The 18,392-nt window shown below is 44.1% G+C and overlaps 1 protein-coding gene across 1 annotated transcript; it reads left to right on the forward strand.

The window, feature by feature from the left end:
• The first annotated feature begins 546 nt into the window (after positions 1-546).
• Positions 547-16,794, forward strand: snrkb (SNF related kinase b). The gene is made up of 6 exons (XM_042111409.1): positions 547-827; positions 8,827-9,485; positions 12,988-13,129; positions 13,440-13,658; positions 14,166-14,267; positions 15,364-16,794. The coding sequence occupies exons 2-6, from the start codon at positions 8,879-8,881 to the stop codon at positions 16,343-16,345; spliced, it is 2,052 nt and encodes a 683-aa protein (XP_041967343.1). The 5' UTR covers positions 547-827; positions 8,827-8,878; the 3' UTR covers positions 16,346-16,794.
• Positions 16,795-18,392: the final 1,598 nt, after the last annotated feature.

Consider the following 18,392-nt stretch of genomic DNA (forward strand, 5'->3'; position numbering starts at 1 on the left):
TGGTGCTACTTTGTTACTTGTTGTTCCACGTTTTCTCCTCTATCTTGGTGGGAAAATTATCAGAATATGCCAAACCTCTAAGTCTAACGGAAAGGTATGGAATGTTCTCAGCAGTTTTGGTACAATAGACAAGCTATTCTCCCAGCTGCCGTTTGGTTGCCTCGATAAGCTTTGACATGCAAACACACTTTACTTGGCCTATAATCAGCATGCGGGGGTGTCGGACTGGGGTAAAACCAGTACTGATTACTAGGGCCCCAAGAGGAGGGAGGGCCCTTGAAAAGTCTGGAATATATTTTATTATATTTATTATGGGGGCCAATCGGGACTGGCTATGCATAGGGCCTGCTACGCCCCTATTGGTATGTAAAGAATGTCTTGTCTTATTGTTTGCGTCCCTCCGCTTGCCTAATTATAGCCGTATCCTGGCCACAGTTGCATAACGGACTTCGTGTTGACTTGAGAAGACATGTGGCTGTTCCCCCCGCCCTCAGCTGCGCGGAGTGCGGGTGAGCTGGAATTCACTGACGTCAGTGGAGGAGCTCAGAGCTCAGATGAACGCGAGAACATTGCGGACACGCGCTCCGAGCACACGCGCGCTCAGCATCTCTGTCCCGTCCCACCGGACAGCTGCGGAAATTAAAAAACATTACACTCGTGTCCGGCAACATTCTGTTTTATGTGTCACAATCCAGAGGAGAGGACAAGGACCAGAGCTGACACTGAAAGAGGTCATTTCTAATATCCCGGCAACAAAAGAAAGGCAGAAATCGTAGTGTCCTGACGGGCTCCGATCAACACAAGGACTCCGCATTATTTTACCTTCGGTAAGTTAACTGTGACGCATAGCATTGTTGTTAGTATTGGATGTGCGAGGAAATGGAGCAGTAAACACCAAGTTAGTCGCTCGTCTTGCGACATTTTCGGGTACCGCTTGTTTAACGTAAATGCGTAAATCATACAATCATATATACTAAGTCGATACTGCAAGTGAAGGGACGAGCTAAACGTGTAGTAACGCTTGGTTAGATGCTACCATGTTTGCCGTTCGGTTCGGGGCATAGCAAACCTTCTGAGAGATGCAATGGCCTGTACACACACACATCAAGCGCGCGGATCAGACAGCGTGAGTGCGCACTGTCCGGTGCCTTCTGGCAGTGACGCAGAAAGTTCCCAGCGACGGAACATGCCGCTGCACGCTGGAATCTGGGTCTTGCCAACACGACGCTGTCAATGAATTGTCGTTTTTTTCTCTTATTGACACGAATATATTTGTTTGTTTATATTTACATGTGTGTGTTGAGAGTGTGGGAGGCATGCGAATAAAGCTTTAGACCACTCAAATGAGAACTGACAGCTTCGGTGATGCAGGTAACGAGCAGAGGGTACCCACAGGCCTCTCATTAGTAGGGTGCAGCAGAGCAAGCAAACACTCTTGTGTGTGTGTTTGTGTGTGTGTGTGTGTGTTTGCCTGGGGTAGTGTGCTATTTTGTTGTACCATTTCATATTTGTATGTGGCTGTCTGTGAGAGTGAACACTGATAGATGCACTAGACATGTCTTCCAACATCATTTAGCACCACCAAGAAGAACTTCTACCCAGCCTTTGACACAGAGAGGGAACTAGAGCTAGATTATACAGTAGATCTAGAAGGGCTAGATCAGGGGTTCTCAAAGTTTTGATTGATGAGGGCCAATTCAGGAACCCAACATTGAACTGAGGGCGGCCAAAGGGGGGGGGGGGGACCTGGAAAATAAATCCTATTTGTAATCATTTTAATGACCAGGTTGCATCTCTACAGTTTATATTTATTGCATTAAACACATTTTAATTCATAACTGAGGCTAAACCTGGCAATACTTGTGAAAATCTTGCAATGCACACACAATCTCTACCCTCAACAGACAAATGTGGGATATAACAGTCCTGTGTGCAGTCCGTTTCAGCTTATTTAGAACAAACAGTCTCAGTGGGCCTTGCTTATTATCAGCATAGGCCTTATTCAGGGCCAATTCCAGCTACCAAAGCACCACAGGAAAACCTGACGGCCACTAAACACCACTAAACCGAGATTCATTCTTTTCAAAGCACACAGTACAGTTGTACAGTTTTAACAGTTTTACTGATGTTATCAGATGTTATCGCGGGCCGCCATTGGCCCCCAGGTCGCACTTTGAGAACCTATGGGCGAGATTATACAGTATTAAACAAGCGTGTCACAGTAGGCCCACTTATGACAAGACTCAACACAAAGACATTCTACATGACCGAGAACATAGAGTTCATACTAAGCATACACAACAACATTACGGGTTGAGCATCACTGACAGCCAGACAAGATAAAGCCAGAGGAACAGTTTTTTTTTGCAGAAAGCAGCCTTGCATGTGAGGGCCGACCATGCCTTCTTCCATATGAGGCAAAGGTTGCCTACATCGTGGCAGTTGACTCAGGAACAGAGCAGAGAAGGCCCCATGACAGTTGCTCTCTGGGTGAAGTGTTTATGTGGGCTGCCTGGGCCGTTTGGGATAGTACATGCTGTCCTTGTCATGGCTGTGCAAATAAGGTCACGTAAATGAGAGGTTGGCATTGGAACTGCTGTAAATGGGATTTGGGTTGTGGATTGGCTCTATAGGCTATTGAGCCTGTGTATCAGGAGCAGTAATGTGTGTGTGTGTGTGTGTGTGTGTGTGTGTGTGTGTGTGTGTGTGAGAGAGAGAGTATTCATGCACTTTAGTGGGCATATGCTATACTCCAGGTCAATGCAGTTAAACCACAAGAACACTCCTTGTACTTGCCCTCCCTCCCCCATCTCTCTCTCTCTCTCTCTCTCTCTCTCTCTCTCTCTCTCTCTCTCTCTATCCTCTCTCTGTGTTTCCGTGGAGTTGTCTAACAGCTGAGTGACCTCAGCTTCATGAATACTACATGAATGGAGCTAAAGGAGATGAGATCATTTCTGTTCACAAGCCCATCTCCTCCCTCTTCGCCACCCTCTGTGTCCCCCTCTTTACATCCCTCTCTCTCTCTCTCTCACACTCTCTCTATTTTTGGTCCCTCTCTCCATCCCGGTCTTCTCTCCCTCTTTCCATGTCATTGTCTTCCCCTGTTCCAACCCCTCCCTCCCTGGAAGACGCTGAATGAGTCATATTCTCTATTCACACTCCTTGTGTGATGCATGTCACACAGCCAGGCTTACAATAATTGAATGTGCTGCTGAGGGATGTGTGTGTGTGTGTGTGTGTGTGTGTGTGTGTGTGTGTGTGTATGTGTGTGTGTGTGATGAGAGAGAGGAAGAAAGAGTGAGTGAGTGAGTGAGTGAGAGAGAGAAGTAGAGAGCTCTTTAACTATGTAAGGCGCTGACCATAGAGCTGCTATTCTGCGGTCAACCTGCAGCAACACTATGCATCCCGCCACCCCTGTGCCCACATCCTAAAAGTCCTTTACAGTGACCAGTGTGTACGTGCGTGTTATGTACTCTGTGTGTGTATGTGTTGCATAATGGTGATCCTCATGAGAGGCCTATCAGTAGGAAACGTGTGTTTTTATGTCTGTGTTTTGTGTGTGTGTGTGTGTGTGTGTGTGTGTGTGTGTGTGTGTGTGTGTGTGTGTCCTTGTTCCAGTACGAAATGTGAGCTTAGGGAACTGCAGGTCAGAAGCCAGGAAGGCCTGTACTGTGGTGTTTCCTGTATAGTGGAACGCCCTCTGGTGTCTCCTGGGTGGACCACTGCTCTTCTCTGTTCTACTCACAGAACCTACAATAGGGCCCCTTTTTTACGCATTGTAATGATGATAATAATAATATTAATAATAATAATAATAATAATAACAATAATACTACGTCTACTACTACTACTAGTAGTAACTAGATGTACCGCAGAGCGGTACAAAATATGACCGCTGCCAAGTCCAGCACATTTTTTCCACAAAAATAAATCACGCTGAAAGGCCTATATGATTCTAACTGTCTCACTAAATTGCATTATCCACACTCAATTCTCACTGGTATCTGCTAGACAACAAGTACCAAAACATGATTAGTTCATAGATTTCACATGTAAAATTCATTTTATACAACCCCACCCCCATCTTGCCTGTTCATAATTCTGAGAAATTCTTGAATTGTGTGCATGTGTGCGTGTACAAGTTTATGTTTTTGTGTGTGGGTGTGTGTGTGTTTGTATGTGCGTGCTTGTGTGTTTGCCTGCGTATGTGTGTTTGTGCATGTGCATGCATGCGTACAGTGATGGCCAAAAGTATTGGCACCCATGCTAAAGTTGACTGAAAAGAGGAATATAAAATCATCTTTTGGAAATTGATCTTAATGCCTTAAGTGAAAAATTTGGAAATATCTAACCTTTAAGGACACCAATTGTCTTAGTGAATGAATAATGTATCATAAATAAATAAATGTTCTTCCTTAAAATACAGGGGTCATAAGTATTCCCACCCCTATGTTAAATTCCCATAGAGACAGGCAGATTTTTATTTTTAAAGGCCAGTTATTTCATGGATCCAGAATACTGTGCATCCTGATAAAGTTACCTTGGCCTTTGGAATTAAAATAGCCCCACATCATCACATACCCTTCACCATACCTAGAGATTGGCATGGGTGTTATTTCAGTTAGCCTATTAGCTGGTTTGATTTGCATTAAGCTCAATGAGCATCAAACCAGCTAATAGGCTAACTAAAATAGTTTTTTGCACATGTGTGCACATGGAATGGGTTAACATGACCCCTGGAGGCAAACATACAGAAAAAATTGGTCATCCTAGGCCCTCTACGGTTCTCAAGATATTTACAGAAAACTGTGTCTGCCCTACCCTCCTTTCGGGGGGTCCAGTACAGCGGGGGGGGCTACAGATCAAAACGAAAACCAATGGTTCCATGCTATCCATGTGGGGTTACATGCCCACCAAGTTTCGTGTACCCCGGTCTTTCAGTGTCCCGGGAATCCTTGTTGGTGTACGGTCACTAAATGTACACATAAATTATTTTATTGTAAGGCCCCCCATGAACGAAAGTTCACAAAACTTGGCATGCATTCGGAGGGTGTCATAATGATCCTACACTTTCAATTTCGTGCAGTTTTGACCATGTCAGCCAGAGATATTGTGGTGAAAACACCTAATTTTTTGCTTTTTAATTTTTAACTAGGTGGCGCTATACATGAAATAAGTGGTAATGGGATGGGTTGACATGCCCCCTTAAGACCAACATACAAAAAAAAGGTGGACCTCCTAGGCCCTACGGTTCTCGAGATATTCACAGAAAACTGTCTCCGGCCACCTACAGGCCAGTTGGTGTATAGTAACATAAATTTATTTATTGTGTGGCCCCCCATGAACGGAATTCGACGAAACTTGGTGTGCATTCAGAGGGTGTCATAATGATCCTACACTTCCAATTTCGTGCAGTTTTGACTATGTTAGGTCACAGATACCTGCGATTACAACACCTCATTTTTACTTTTTTGTGTTTAACTAGGTGGCGCTATACATGAAATAAGTGGTTATGGAATGGGTTGACATGGCCCCTTGAGATCAACATACAAAAAAAATGGTCCTCCTAAACCTTACGGTTCTCGAGATATTCACAGAAAACTGTGTCTGCCCTACCCTCCTTTCGGGGGGTGCAGTCCAGCGGGGGGGCTACAGATCAAAACGAAAAACGATGGTTCCATGCTATCCATATGGGGTTACATGCCCACCAAGTTTCGTCTACCCTGGTCTTTCAGTGTCCCGGGAATCCTTGACGGAAATTTGGACATGCGAAAAAGAAAAAAAGAAAAAAAAAAGAAATCTGACTAAACCCAAACGCCGCTTCGCTGCGCGGCGGTCATAATAATAATTATAATTGAGTTACGTTTTTCAACGTTTTCGGCTTTTTCAAACCAAAGGTACCAAATATGTGAACTGATCACAGAAAACACTAACAAAACAGAAATACATTAATGCTTAAATGCTTAATACATAAATGCTTTACATGCTTAATACATAAAATTATATTTCTACATTCTTTGCTAATCTACACTGAAATGATATACAGAAATAATCAAATCAAGGTTTGCTTTGAAGAAATTGAAGTAGATGGGTAAAAATAGAAGTTAGAATCACCTTAATCCCTCTATACACTGTACACAGACACAGACACACACATACACTGTACACAGTCACTCCATGGATGGCATTATCACGTGTGCCAGTGTCGTCCTTGAAGTCCAAGTGCCAAAAGTAGAGGATTACATCCTCTTCCCAAATTAGCTGGATGCTGCCAGTGAAATAACAAAGGCCTTCCAGCGTGGTTCTTATGAATATAGCGTTTGTCTGGGGGTAATGACAGGCTTCTTTACTAATGAGACAGCAGCCATAACAAGCCCGAAGTGACCTCTCATTCCCACAGATATCTCAAACAAGTTTTTGTTGTGTTTGTTCAGCTGCCGGTTATGAAAGGATCTGACATTTGTGAGGTGGGTCGCCAAAGGTGTTGAAACGACTGTGTAAGAGCAGTTTTAGCTGAGGCGTATAAATGAAATCTAACACTGCCAAGGCAGGTTCCACCAAGCATTATAGAGCACTACAGAATCTTTTCAGTAGAATCCTTTGGCTCTAGCACCTACATACATAAGGTGTTTCTCAAAGTCGAGGATGCTTCTTTGGTTGAACTGGCCCTTCCGAGGCAGGTCCCTCAGAGATGTGGTAAGGTTCCTCCTTAGTATTTGGAAAACACACAGCAGAACAGAGCGTAGATATTGTACACATTGTGTATCCACCTTATTTGTGAATACTTCAGTCCGGTTTTCATTTTCCATCCATTCTGTTTACATAATACGTTAGTTAGTACCTTTATGAATGGTCGAAATTGTTGCCAAATTCAGGAAATCACCTCGCAATATGGGGGACTATGGGGGTATATTTCACATTTTTTCACTATTATCAATTTGTTAGCCAGTAGTTATTTGAATAATAACTGTATTTTAAGGTCATAAAGCACACAGCTCATTGGATAAACATTGGGTTTCTTTATGTTGTCATACATATTTTGGTGATTTTTCTCAGAAAAACGTTTTTTTTTTGTTGTTGTTTTTTTTCTATTTTGAATGTTATTTGATGAAAAACACCTTAATGTGTATTGTAACACTTGTCTGTTGCTATGGTGTTATAAAAATCTCATAATTCCAAATCAGATATAGGCTACATGCGTTGGACTATTTTGTTTAGTGTAGAGTAGTAGTTGTATCACACAGGATTACGTGAACTTTCTTGCAACATGGCTTCTAGTGGAGAGTGTATTAGTAATGCCAATCCACAGTCTTCAAAATGTACTCTGTCTACAAGACAATCGTCTTGGATATTTAGTTTGGACAGTGGCCTTGTTCAGGATGACTCGATTATCACTGGATCCCGTCTTCCAAACTGTCGCCAAGTTCTCAGTTGCTTCATGTGGATCTTTTGCTTCATGTCATCTTTCAGATGGTTCATCAGAAAACAGAACAAAGTGGGAATCAGCAAATATCGTACAGTCCCAGGTGTCCAGCTTTTATAAAAAAGCCAACATTCATTTGATATCAGAAAGGAAAGCCTGTGAAAAAATCATTAAACTTTTAAGTATAAGTATATGTACTCAATTGATCCCGTGAGAGAAATTGGTCTCTGCATTTATCCCAATCGATGTTCTTCACCAAGACTTTTGCTCTGTGGCCACAGAACGCTGAAAGCTTGGTGAAGAACAAGGAGGACTTGTTATTTCTGGAGTCCTCCATGAAAAATGACCACCAGGCCTCATTTGGTTCATTTGATAAGGCATTAGCTGACCACATAATATATTGTTCTCCAGCCTTCAAATTTGGTACTGGCAAAACCAAAAAAAGCTTTTATTGATAGTTTACTTTCTGGCAAAGGCAATTTTTATTGCACCTTCCCCGAAAATGTACACTACTGTCATATCTCAGGAAGTAATAAAGATAGAGACACACAACTCACATCAAATGATGCGAAAAGTCCATATTTATATTCAACTTCCATTGACATTATAGGGCTAGTATTTTTGCCGTTATTTAAGAAAAAAATATATTTTCAGCCTAGCTTTATGGACGTCTTTAGTTGGAAACTTCAGAGGCTCGGTGGGCCACTTAAACATCAATAGAATTCAATAAAATTTCTCATGGAAGTTTTATTTGGTTACTGGAACAAAATTATTCTAGGGACAGATTGATTTTCACATTTTTTTCAAAAAGTGAGGCGGATGATGCACCCTAACGTTAGTGCAGTCTCAGCAGGCTAACTAGAATATTCTTCAAATTGTATTTCTTTCCAAATATTGACAATTCTGTACTCAATGTGGATATTCTGTATAATGTATGACTTGTTCTGTATAAGTTTACTTTTACATGGCTTAGGATGCACAGACATTGAATTATCCTGCTCTGGCGCTGTTACTGGACACAATGGCTGTTACTCCTGCTGTTCCAGCACTTTGTTGAAATTGAAATATCTAATTCTAGATTTCTAAAATTAGAAAAATTTACCTCAGCAATTATCCTCATCACATTAGGAACAGATTTAAATTGCCCTGGTAAACATCTCTTTCACATGATTATGGTATGAGAGTTCATAATTGTACAAAACATTTTCTTTGCACATTTACAGTGAAATTGAAAGACATTTACATTTAAATAAATACTGAACTGTGCTGTTACTGAAACCCTCTTGAATGCATACATAGGATCATGGGTGTTTTAAGAACACTGAGGATACACACAAGCAAACACACACACATACAAACTCACACACTGGCAGTGTTATAACTTATCCTATTTTGTGTTACAGGCTATGACATCACACTAGACCTATCCAAGCCCCCCCACACACAGAGTCCATCATGTCTGCCCCTGGCACTCGAGAAGGCGGCGGCACTGGCATCGGGGGAATCTACGAGCTCCTTGGCCGCACCTTGGGCCGCGGGCACTTCGCCGTGGTACACCTGGCCCGCCACATCCCCACCGGCCAGCGGGTGGCGCTCAAGGAGATCGACAAGCAGCGCGTGGAGGGCGCCGAGCCCGAGGGGGCCGGTCGCCTGCTCCAGGAAGTGAGCTGCATGAAGCTGCTCCGCCATCCGGGCGTGGTGCGCCTCTACGAGGTCATCGACACGCCCACCAAGCTCTACCTGGTACTGGAGCTGGCCGAGGGTGGCGACCTCTACGACCTCATCCTGCGGCACGAGGCCGGCTTGGGCGAGGCTGGCGCCCGGCCGCTGTTTGCCCAGGTGGTACGCGCCATCGCCTACTGCCACCGCATGCACGTGGTTCACCGCGACCTCAAGCCCGAGAACCTGCTGCTCTTCCCCAAGCAGGGGGCACTCAAGCTTACGGACTTTGGCTTCAGCAAGCGCTTCCACCCGGGGACCAAACTCACCACCAGCTGCGGATCGCTGGCCTACTCCGCCCCCGAAGTGCTGCTGGGAGAGGAGTACCATGCACCTGCTGTGGGTGAGTGTGTGTGTGTGTGTGTGTGTGTGTGTGTGTGTGTGTGTGTGTGTGTGTGTGTGTGTGTGTGTGTGTGGACAAATAACAATAACATAACAATAAGTCTGTAAGTAATGCTTGCAAATCATTTACTGACAATATTGCTGATGCTCAACACAGGAATAGCAGACAGGAATAGTATTTAATTAATTCATTTAGAAAAGGTGTCAAATGTCTTTTGGTGCTAATGAACTAAACTGACATATGGTCCACCACTTCATATGTTTGTCTGGGAACTTCATCATCATGGTCCGTACAGGCGCACACAAAAGCCTACTGTTTATTACTGTTTAACGCTACTACTGTTTATTACTGTTTAACGCTACAGTCCGTACATTCAGTACACATCTGTATTGAACCTAACATCCTGTACCTAAACAGTTCGGTACGAATATGTGTACCTTTACACTGCAAGTGTGTGTGTGTGTGTGTGTATGTTTCTGTGTGTAGGTTAGAGCAAGTGTGTGTATGTACCAGAGCAATGATTAATGAGTTACCACTGCTCAGAAAGTTATCAGTATGGTGTTATTCTCCCTCTACTCCATACACACACACACATACAGACACACACACACACACACACATACACACATACAGACACACACCACGACACACAGTGTCCTATGCACACTGCAGTTGAGGGAGTAAGACTTCAGGCCTGTTCTCTGAGAGAACAGCACATCCTCTGTGCTCTGGCTGCCTTGTTCTCCCTCACACACACGCACACACATACACACAGAGCTTCGAGCTTGTTCTTTGTCTTGCTCATGTGAACTGCCTATGTCTGGAGCCAAAGGTGAAGATAGCAATAGGTTTTGCCTGTGTGTGAGTGTGTGTGTGTGTGTGTGTGTGTGTGTGTGTGTGTGTGTGTGTGTGTGTGTGTGTGTTGTTTTGTGTGTTGTTTTGGTGGGAGAGAGAAACAATGGGAAAAGGGGAGAGTGTGTTGACATTATGTAAAGTCTTCGTACTCACAGCACTCAATGCATTTAGACAGAAACTCTCATCAGATTCTCAAAATTTTAAGTGTGTCTCATAATTTGAAAAGTATCAAACTAACAGCACAAATCAAATAAGTCATTAAGAGTTCTTAAAGTTGATACAATTAGTCTGGCCTTACCTAAGGATTTTCATATATAAAAAATATACAAATGCTGAGATTGTATGACATGTCTACTGATCAACTGTATAGTTGTTGTACAAAACAAAATGTTCAGACGGTGAAAGAAGCAGTTGATTTGTGTTATGTGATAGGCCTGGTCTATCAATGGATAATGGATTTAATTCCACCAGCTGCTGTTGTAAAAGAGTAGGACTGCACAACACACACACACACACACACACACACACACAAATACACAAACACACACACACAGAGATACACACACACACATACACACACACACACACACACACACACACACACACAGAGATACACACACACACACACACACACACACACACACACACACACACACACACACACACAGAGACACACAAGAGAGAGACACACAAATACACAAACACACTAAACTGCAGCTGATGTTAAGTGTATTGAACCCAAAATGAGTCTAAAACTGCACGCATTCGAGGCGAACACAAGTTATCTTAATAATCTGTGGATTTGCACTCAAGCGGGCACAAAATCAAGAGCTGTAAAGCCACCAAGCCCAGGAGGTAATCACACGCCGACCCAATTCTACGCCGAGAGCGACAGGGGATTACAGTAAACTGAGAACGTGATAAACTCAACTCCAAGACTCACTGAAGAACATTTGGAAAAAATGCGGGTTTAAACAACGTGTATAAAAAAGACACTAGATTAAATGTTTACTGAGAATATAGGTGAGCACAGCGAGAAGATGACCCATATTCTCAGTCTCGCGTAGGTGAGCCAAATGCAAATCATTCTATTCTGGGTTGGAATGTAGGTGATAGCAGTCCACGGGATTCTTTGGGGGTATTTCTACTCAGTATCACCCACTAGTGACTCTAGCAGCTCAGGGTCTACAGTGTAGATCTGATAATCAAGAATGTTTTGTGTGCACTCATTTTTTTTAGGACAACACTTTTTTTTGTTTGTTTGTTTTTCAGGTATATACTTGTTTATTTACTTATTTGCTGTAAGTGTTAATGATGTTTTCTAAACAAAGTTCGGGAGGAGCCCATACAGTAGGGTTGATTGCCATCCATGACAGCCATCCATGAGCGGATTATGAACTTTTTGGCCCCTGGACCCAGATGTATTAAAGGCCCCTCACTAATTGTCGCATATGTAGGAGGGGAGGGTTGGGGGTCCTCCCCCAGAATTTTTTTAATTTGTTTGATGTGATTTCCTGTATTCTGGTGCATTTTGGGGATTGCCAATACTAAATTCAATCAGATTCATAGCCTTCATTGATATTGAGGCAATGATTCCATGCAAAGGCTTGGGCTTCAGGGCACCCTGACCCCTGACCCCTTGGACCCCTGGGCCTGGGCCTGGGAGGCCCGTGCAGTAATCCATCCCTGCAGCCATCACTCACCCCACTTCCATTTGTAGGGAATAAAACCCTCCTTACTGCCCTTTACTGTACGTCATGCTGGAGCTGCAAAGCCTCCCACCTCCTCCCCTGTTCCTCCATTTCATTATTAAGTGTAAGCTCTAAATTACCCCTCATCCATAGGGGGTGTTAGTGGACATCACTCGCATGTGATCTCCACTATTGGCATCCCAGGATCATGGCCAGCTACAAAGCCAAACTCGCCATTCTCTGCACTCAGTCTAAGCAATCCGATGGGCAAACTAGTGAATGTAAGGTTAAGGTTGTAGACATTCTTCAGTAAGCACTCAGGTTCGGTCTGGCTCATGACTGACAATTACGCAATTTGCAGACGTATTCACCACAATATGTAAATCGGTCATAGCACATACGTTGGACAATTATTACAAGGGCCAAACTACCCAGAACAACTCCGGTGCCCTGTTCAAGGGTGCATCGTTGGCAGCTGGCTACTGCATGCTAGTCTAGCTAGCTTCTTATTCACTACGCTACTACCGCCTCAATTGTGTAACAATTAAGTTTGCATGAGTCGGCCTAGAGATGCGCGTCTCTGCTTAGACGGTTAAGGGTAAATAACCAAAATAGACACACGTGGGAAATGAAAGATGAACTGATATGAGGATTGCAAAACAATGGAGGCATTTATGTGAGAGGAGAGGACTCCTGGGCCCCCAGCATCATGGCCATGTTCTGAGCTGCAAGCTGTGGAACAGGACGCTCTGGGAAACAAAAGAGATTTTGTATCACTGTATCATCACTCGTGCTGTCTGCTGTTCTTGTGATTGTACTTGCTACGGTGCCTGTTTTAACTTGTGATTTCTGATTTAACTTCTGACCTTTCCTGTGTGTTTGTGTGTGTTTGTGTGTGTGTGTGTGTGTGTGTGTGTGTGTGTGTGTGTGTGTGTGTGTGTGTGTGTGTTTTACAGATATTTGGTCTTTAGGTGTAATTCTCTACATGCTGGTTTGTGGTGTGAGTCCATTCCAGGAGGCCAATGACAGCGAGACGCTCACCAGGATCATGGATTGCAGCTACACTGTCCCCTCACACATCTCCGCTGACTGCAGAGAGTGAGTGGCAGAAACACACACACACACACACATACAGACACACTTACAAACGTATACAGGCACACACACACACACACACACACACACAGACAGGCAGACACACACACACACACACACACACACACAGTTCCTAAATTCTGAAGATGCTTTATTTATGTCACACATTGTAAAGTATAGCGAAGTCAACTGCAAATTATGCCAGAGTTTAACCATTTTCTCTCCCCATACCACCCTCTCTCTTTCTCTATCTCTTTCTCTCTATCTCCTTTTCTCTCCCCCTCTCTCTTTATCTCTCTCTTTCCCCTCTCAGTCTGATCTCTCTCATGCTACAGAGGGATGCTTGTTGCCGGGCGACCCTTGAGGAGATTGAGGGGCACCGGTGGCTACAAGGTGTTGTTCTGCCTCCTCAAAGCGTCATGGCAACGAACCCGGCGATAGCCCCGGTGACCCCACACAGCCTCACGGCCTCAGAGCATGATGCGATCCTGCAGAGCATGAGACACGTCGCCAGCGCTGCACACATCACAGAGTGAGCCCATATATAAGCACATATATGCTTTCACAGACACAAATACACATCACATATACACTACCACAAACACACATACATACACATAGAGATGTACACATACACACTTTCACAGGCACAAATACACTACAGTACACATATACACTACCACAAACACACATGTATACACATGCACACACACTTTCACACGAACACAAATACACACACATGTATACACATGCACACACACTTTCACACGAACACAAATACACACACATATATACAAGCACACATACACACACATACATACACTCATGCATAATGTATACACAGACATAATCAGATTTTTCACAGATACACTCTGTTGAGATCTACAACGTACCTCATATATATATATATAGTAATACCATGATTTGTCATTTTTCCACAAAAATAAAATAAATAAAACCTACAACAAACATCAATAAATAAGCATCTCTCTCTTTCTCTTTCTGCCCCCCCCCCCCTCTCTTTCTCTCTCTCTTTCAGGGCATTGGATGCGGACAGGTACGACCACATCACAGCTACCTACTACCTCCTGGCCGAGCGCATTCTGAGGGAAAGACAGCAGGACACAGAGACACAGACACGGTACTACTCACAAACACACACAGATACTAAGTACAAACCCCATCAAACACATACTCTCATATTCTCATACTCTTACTCATACACAGCAGGCTATTCACATTCTAAAGGCCCATTCACACCAAGAATGATAACGATAACGATAACTATAAATAAATATCGTTGATATGAATGATGACGTTCACATATAAACTATAACGACATGAAGAACGATATTGTTGTGGATCACTTTCAGAGCGATTTTCAGAACGATAAAAAGCTAACAGCCAATCAGAACCCATCGAATTGTAACTGTCACATTCATTAACACAAGGAGAGACTTTGTTTATCGTTGTTCAGTGTGAACGCTTTTATCGTTATGGTTATAGTTATCGTTATCGTTATCATTCTTGGTGTGAATAGGCCTTAACAGATTATAACACACATACAAAACATCCACTCACACTCACCAGTGTTGTAGTTAAGTCACTATGCCTCGAGTCCGAGTCCAGGTTCGAGTCTCCAGTGTTCAAGTCCGAGTCAAGTCCAAGTCATTAAAAAAAAATCCAAGTCAAGTCCGAGTCGAGTCCACTACTCATCCGAGTCAAGTCCAAGTCACTATTAAATGCAAAACTGACAACCTTCGTGGCATTCATGTCTCCAGGCATTTGGCGCCACAAGTTAACCTCTGTTATTGTAGGAACATGGCGTGATGTGTGATGTATGACCATGTGTATGACATGAAGCAGTAACACTCCATTGCACTAATATTAATAATAAAAATAATTTAGATATTAGAATCCTATACCAAATAATATTCTACTGACAAAAAAAGTTGAGTCCTTGTCTCAATTTCCGTGTCTGCATGGTCGGAATGTACAAGTCCAAGTATGAGTCCAAGTTCAAGTCATTCAGTGCTCAAGTCCAAGTCAAGTCACGAGTCTCTAAATTTAGCTCATGACTCGGTCTCGAGTCTGAGTCCTGGACTCGAGTACTACACTGACACTCACACACATACACCAACAAGCATATAGAACACAGTGTATACATAAATTGTATGTTATCTGTGCTTATCACATGTGTAATCTATCTATGTGTTTTTGTTGTGTGTGTTTTACAGTAGCATATCCGAGCCTTTGACTGTTATCATGCCAGATGACCCTGCGACCTTGCTCACCTCCTGTAATCGGCATGGCGTATCCGAATCCGGTGACCTCTCGAACCCGAGGGTCCCGTCACTGCAACAATGTCACATCAGTGACACTAAGCTCAGCCAATATGGTGCAGGACCACCGGCAGAACACAACATTTGTCCCACCTCTCCCGACGAGCCTCAGCCAATAAAGAATGTGCATGCCCTACAGCAGATCTGTGAGGAAGAGGAAGAAGAGGAAGATGAAAATGACAGCGCCATGTATCTTACACACACACAACACGCACAAGAGCTGCCACACACCCAGGCAGCAATGGTCTCTCACTCTCCGACACCCTCCACCCACGAGAAACCCAGTGACCCAACCGTGGAGGAGAGAGGAGAGAATATAGTGAAGCCCAATCACACACACGAAACCAAAGCAAACGACACACCTGACGCAGACAGAGCACACACGCACCAAGATGATGATTCGCTCTCACCTGAGTCTGGCACAGGTGCCCAGGTGCAGCCGCAGAGAGAGGTGGAGCTTAAGCATGAGGCGGAGTCCGGCAGCGGAGCTCCAGAACTGCCGGAGAAGAACAATAACACGCCCCTTCCGTACAAGCCACTCCCCTCACCACGCCCCGCACACAAGAACCACTGTGTGGAGGAGGGCCCGGATGCCGTGGAGTCGGGCCGCACGTCCGTCAGCCCCGAGGCCGAGAGGGTGGAGGACGACGAGCTGCACACCGACCGGCGCTTGGCCAATCCGAAGCCCAGTGATTCCCGGCGGAGCAGCGGCAAGGAGGTGGGACCTGAGCTGTGGGCCAAGGGGCGTGGCGTGAGGTTGCGTGAGCGGCTGCTGCAGTTCCCGCTGTGCGAGAAGGCCTTGTCGCTCAACATCAACCCCGCCCCCAAAGAGAAGCTGCTACCCTTCGCGCAGTACAACTGCTGTCATGTACTGTGATGACACCCACGCCCATACCATAATTATCGCCTGTCCAATCCGGATGCGGATCTGATGTCAGATCGTACCCTGACCTGATGCATATCTGAGACCCTCCACAAAGATGACCTCTCCTCTTCTCACTTCAGCTGCTCTCCTCTTCTCACCTTTCCCGAAAATGAAAGCACCTCACTACTCTGAGCAGAGGTCCTACACTTCCTCAACTATATTAGCACCCAGGCTAGTCTGTATATAAGGCCTGTCACGCCACTGCTACCCATAATTAGCCTACCTGCAGTCTCCTATAAATGAGACATCTCACTCTGCGCTGCTATGTACATAGGCCTATTACAGTGGTATATCTGAAAAGAGATGACTTGTACATAGTTGCATTGTGTATGGTTTATTTAAGACAAATGTGTAACCCTGTATTTGTGGCTAGAAGCATGACAATGCCTAGCACTGGCAATTAGCTACAGAGGGAGTGTGTAAATACAAATTCGAAGCTCAGAGAGATTCATTATCAAGTAATGTGCTAATGCTAATATTTGTTGAGCGTGCGTGCTAATGCTAGCTGATAGCCTTGCATCGGTTTTGAAGTGTGCTGATAACCTATAACAATGTAAGCTCAGAGTAATGCAGTGTGTGGGGGGAGCTAAGTGAACTAATGCTAATATTAGCTCAGAGCAGTGTGTTGATTAAGGAATGTGCTAAAGCTTCTGCAGAGCAGTGGACTAACGAGAAAGTGTTGCATCCAGTGCTAATAAAGCTAAGAGCCAGCTAACCCTATAGGGGGCAGTGTGGAGCAGCAGTGGTATCACCCACACCTGCCCCCAAGTTGGTCAGGGTTCGATACCCAAAAAGTGGTAACAGAGTCCCTGTTGCTTTGGCTGAAAGGGTCTGCTTAATCCCTCTCGCTTTACTTTACTTAGATGTAGCCTAGCTGACTATTAGCAGAATCACTCTGTCCAGACAGTGATGTAAGCCGCTGATGTTAAAGTGGTGGTGCGGCTTTACCTCAGTCTTCCAGTGTCCCCATCTGCTATAGCCTACATTTATTTTTTCTTACTGAAATTCATATACTAAAACAAACGTTAGCACTCAAGAAAAGGTTACTGTAGTATAGAAGTCAAATGTAAGATGACTCCTATCTGTAAAAAAACATGCAAGATTTGTGAAATAAGTCTTACAGAAGAAAAACACTGTAATAATGTATATACTTTGTTATTACCATGTGTTACTTGTATTTTATACAGTATCATTCATCTATATACAAGACCAGTTCTACACTCAGCTGTGCTGGTTATCAGAGGTGCTGTCCCTTGGGAAAGATTGATAGGTGCTCTGTCTTAAGCTCTGAACATTCTTGGTTCTAATGGTTTTGTGGACCCAGTGTTGGGACCTACAAGGTCACCAGGATGGCGTATTTGTAATGTGGTCACTTCTCAATAGAATAGACTAGAAGGATGACCAGCAGATTTCGGCGTGTGTGACAGAGAGATCCTCTATAGGTCTGAATTGTGCTCTGTAGCACTCTCTGGTGGCTATCATGACCTCACCTACACTGAACTAAGCACCATAATCCGAGTTCATATGAACCTCCTCTCCCTGAGTCATCAGTGTGACTTAGCTGAGCTTTGTCAAGCGCCACCTTGTGGAAGAGAAGCTCAACAACAGCGAGGTTATTATCCCTTTCTCACAATACAGCCCCCACCACCACATACTGTAAACACCCTGTGTTTGTTTTCAGATTAGGATTTCATATTAACTGTCTCTCTGTGTGTAGTTTAGGGTTAGGCTAATTCGAGATCCTAGGCAGTCACTATCAGCACTGCTGCCCTTGATTGAACCCACACTACACCGGTGTATGCTTTGTGTGTGTGTGTGTGTGTGTGTGTCTGTGTGTGTGTGTGTGTTTCTATTTTTCCTGTTCACACTCACTGATGTCATGTTTGGTTTAGAGTTCTCTGTCCTGCTGCTGTTCCCATGACCCCAAAAGCACACCTCTGTCTCAGAGACCATTTATTTTTATATTTGCCTAATAAAAGATGAGGAAAGAACAACACAA

Source organism: Alosa sapidissima, chromosome 11 (assembly GCF_018492685.1).
Source record: "Alosa sapidissima isolate fAloSap1 chromosome 11, fAloSap1.pri, whole genome shotgun sequence".
Lineage (NCBI taxonomy): Eukaryota > Metazoa > Chordata > Actinopteri > Clupeiformes > Clupeidae > Alosa > Alosa sapidissima.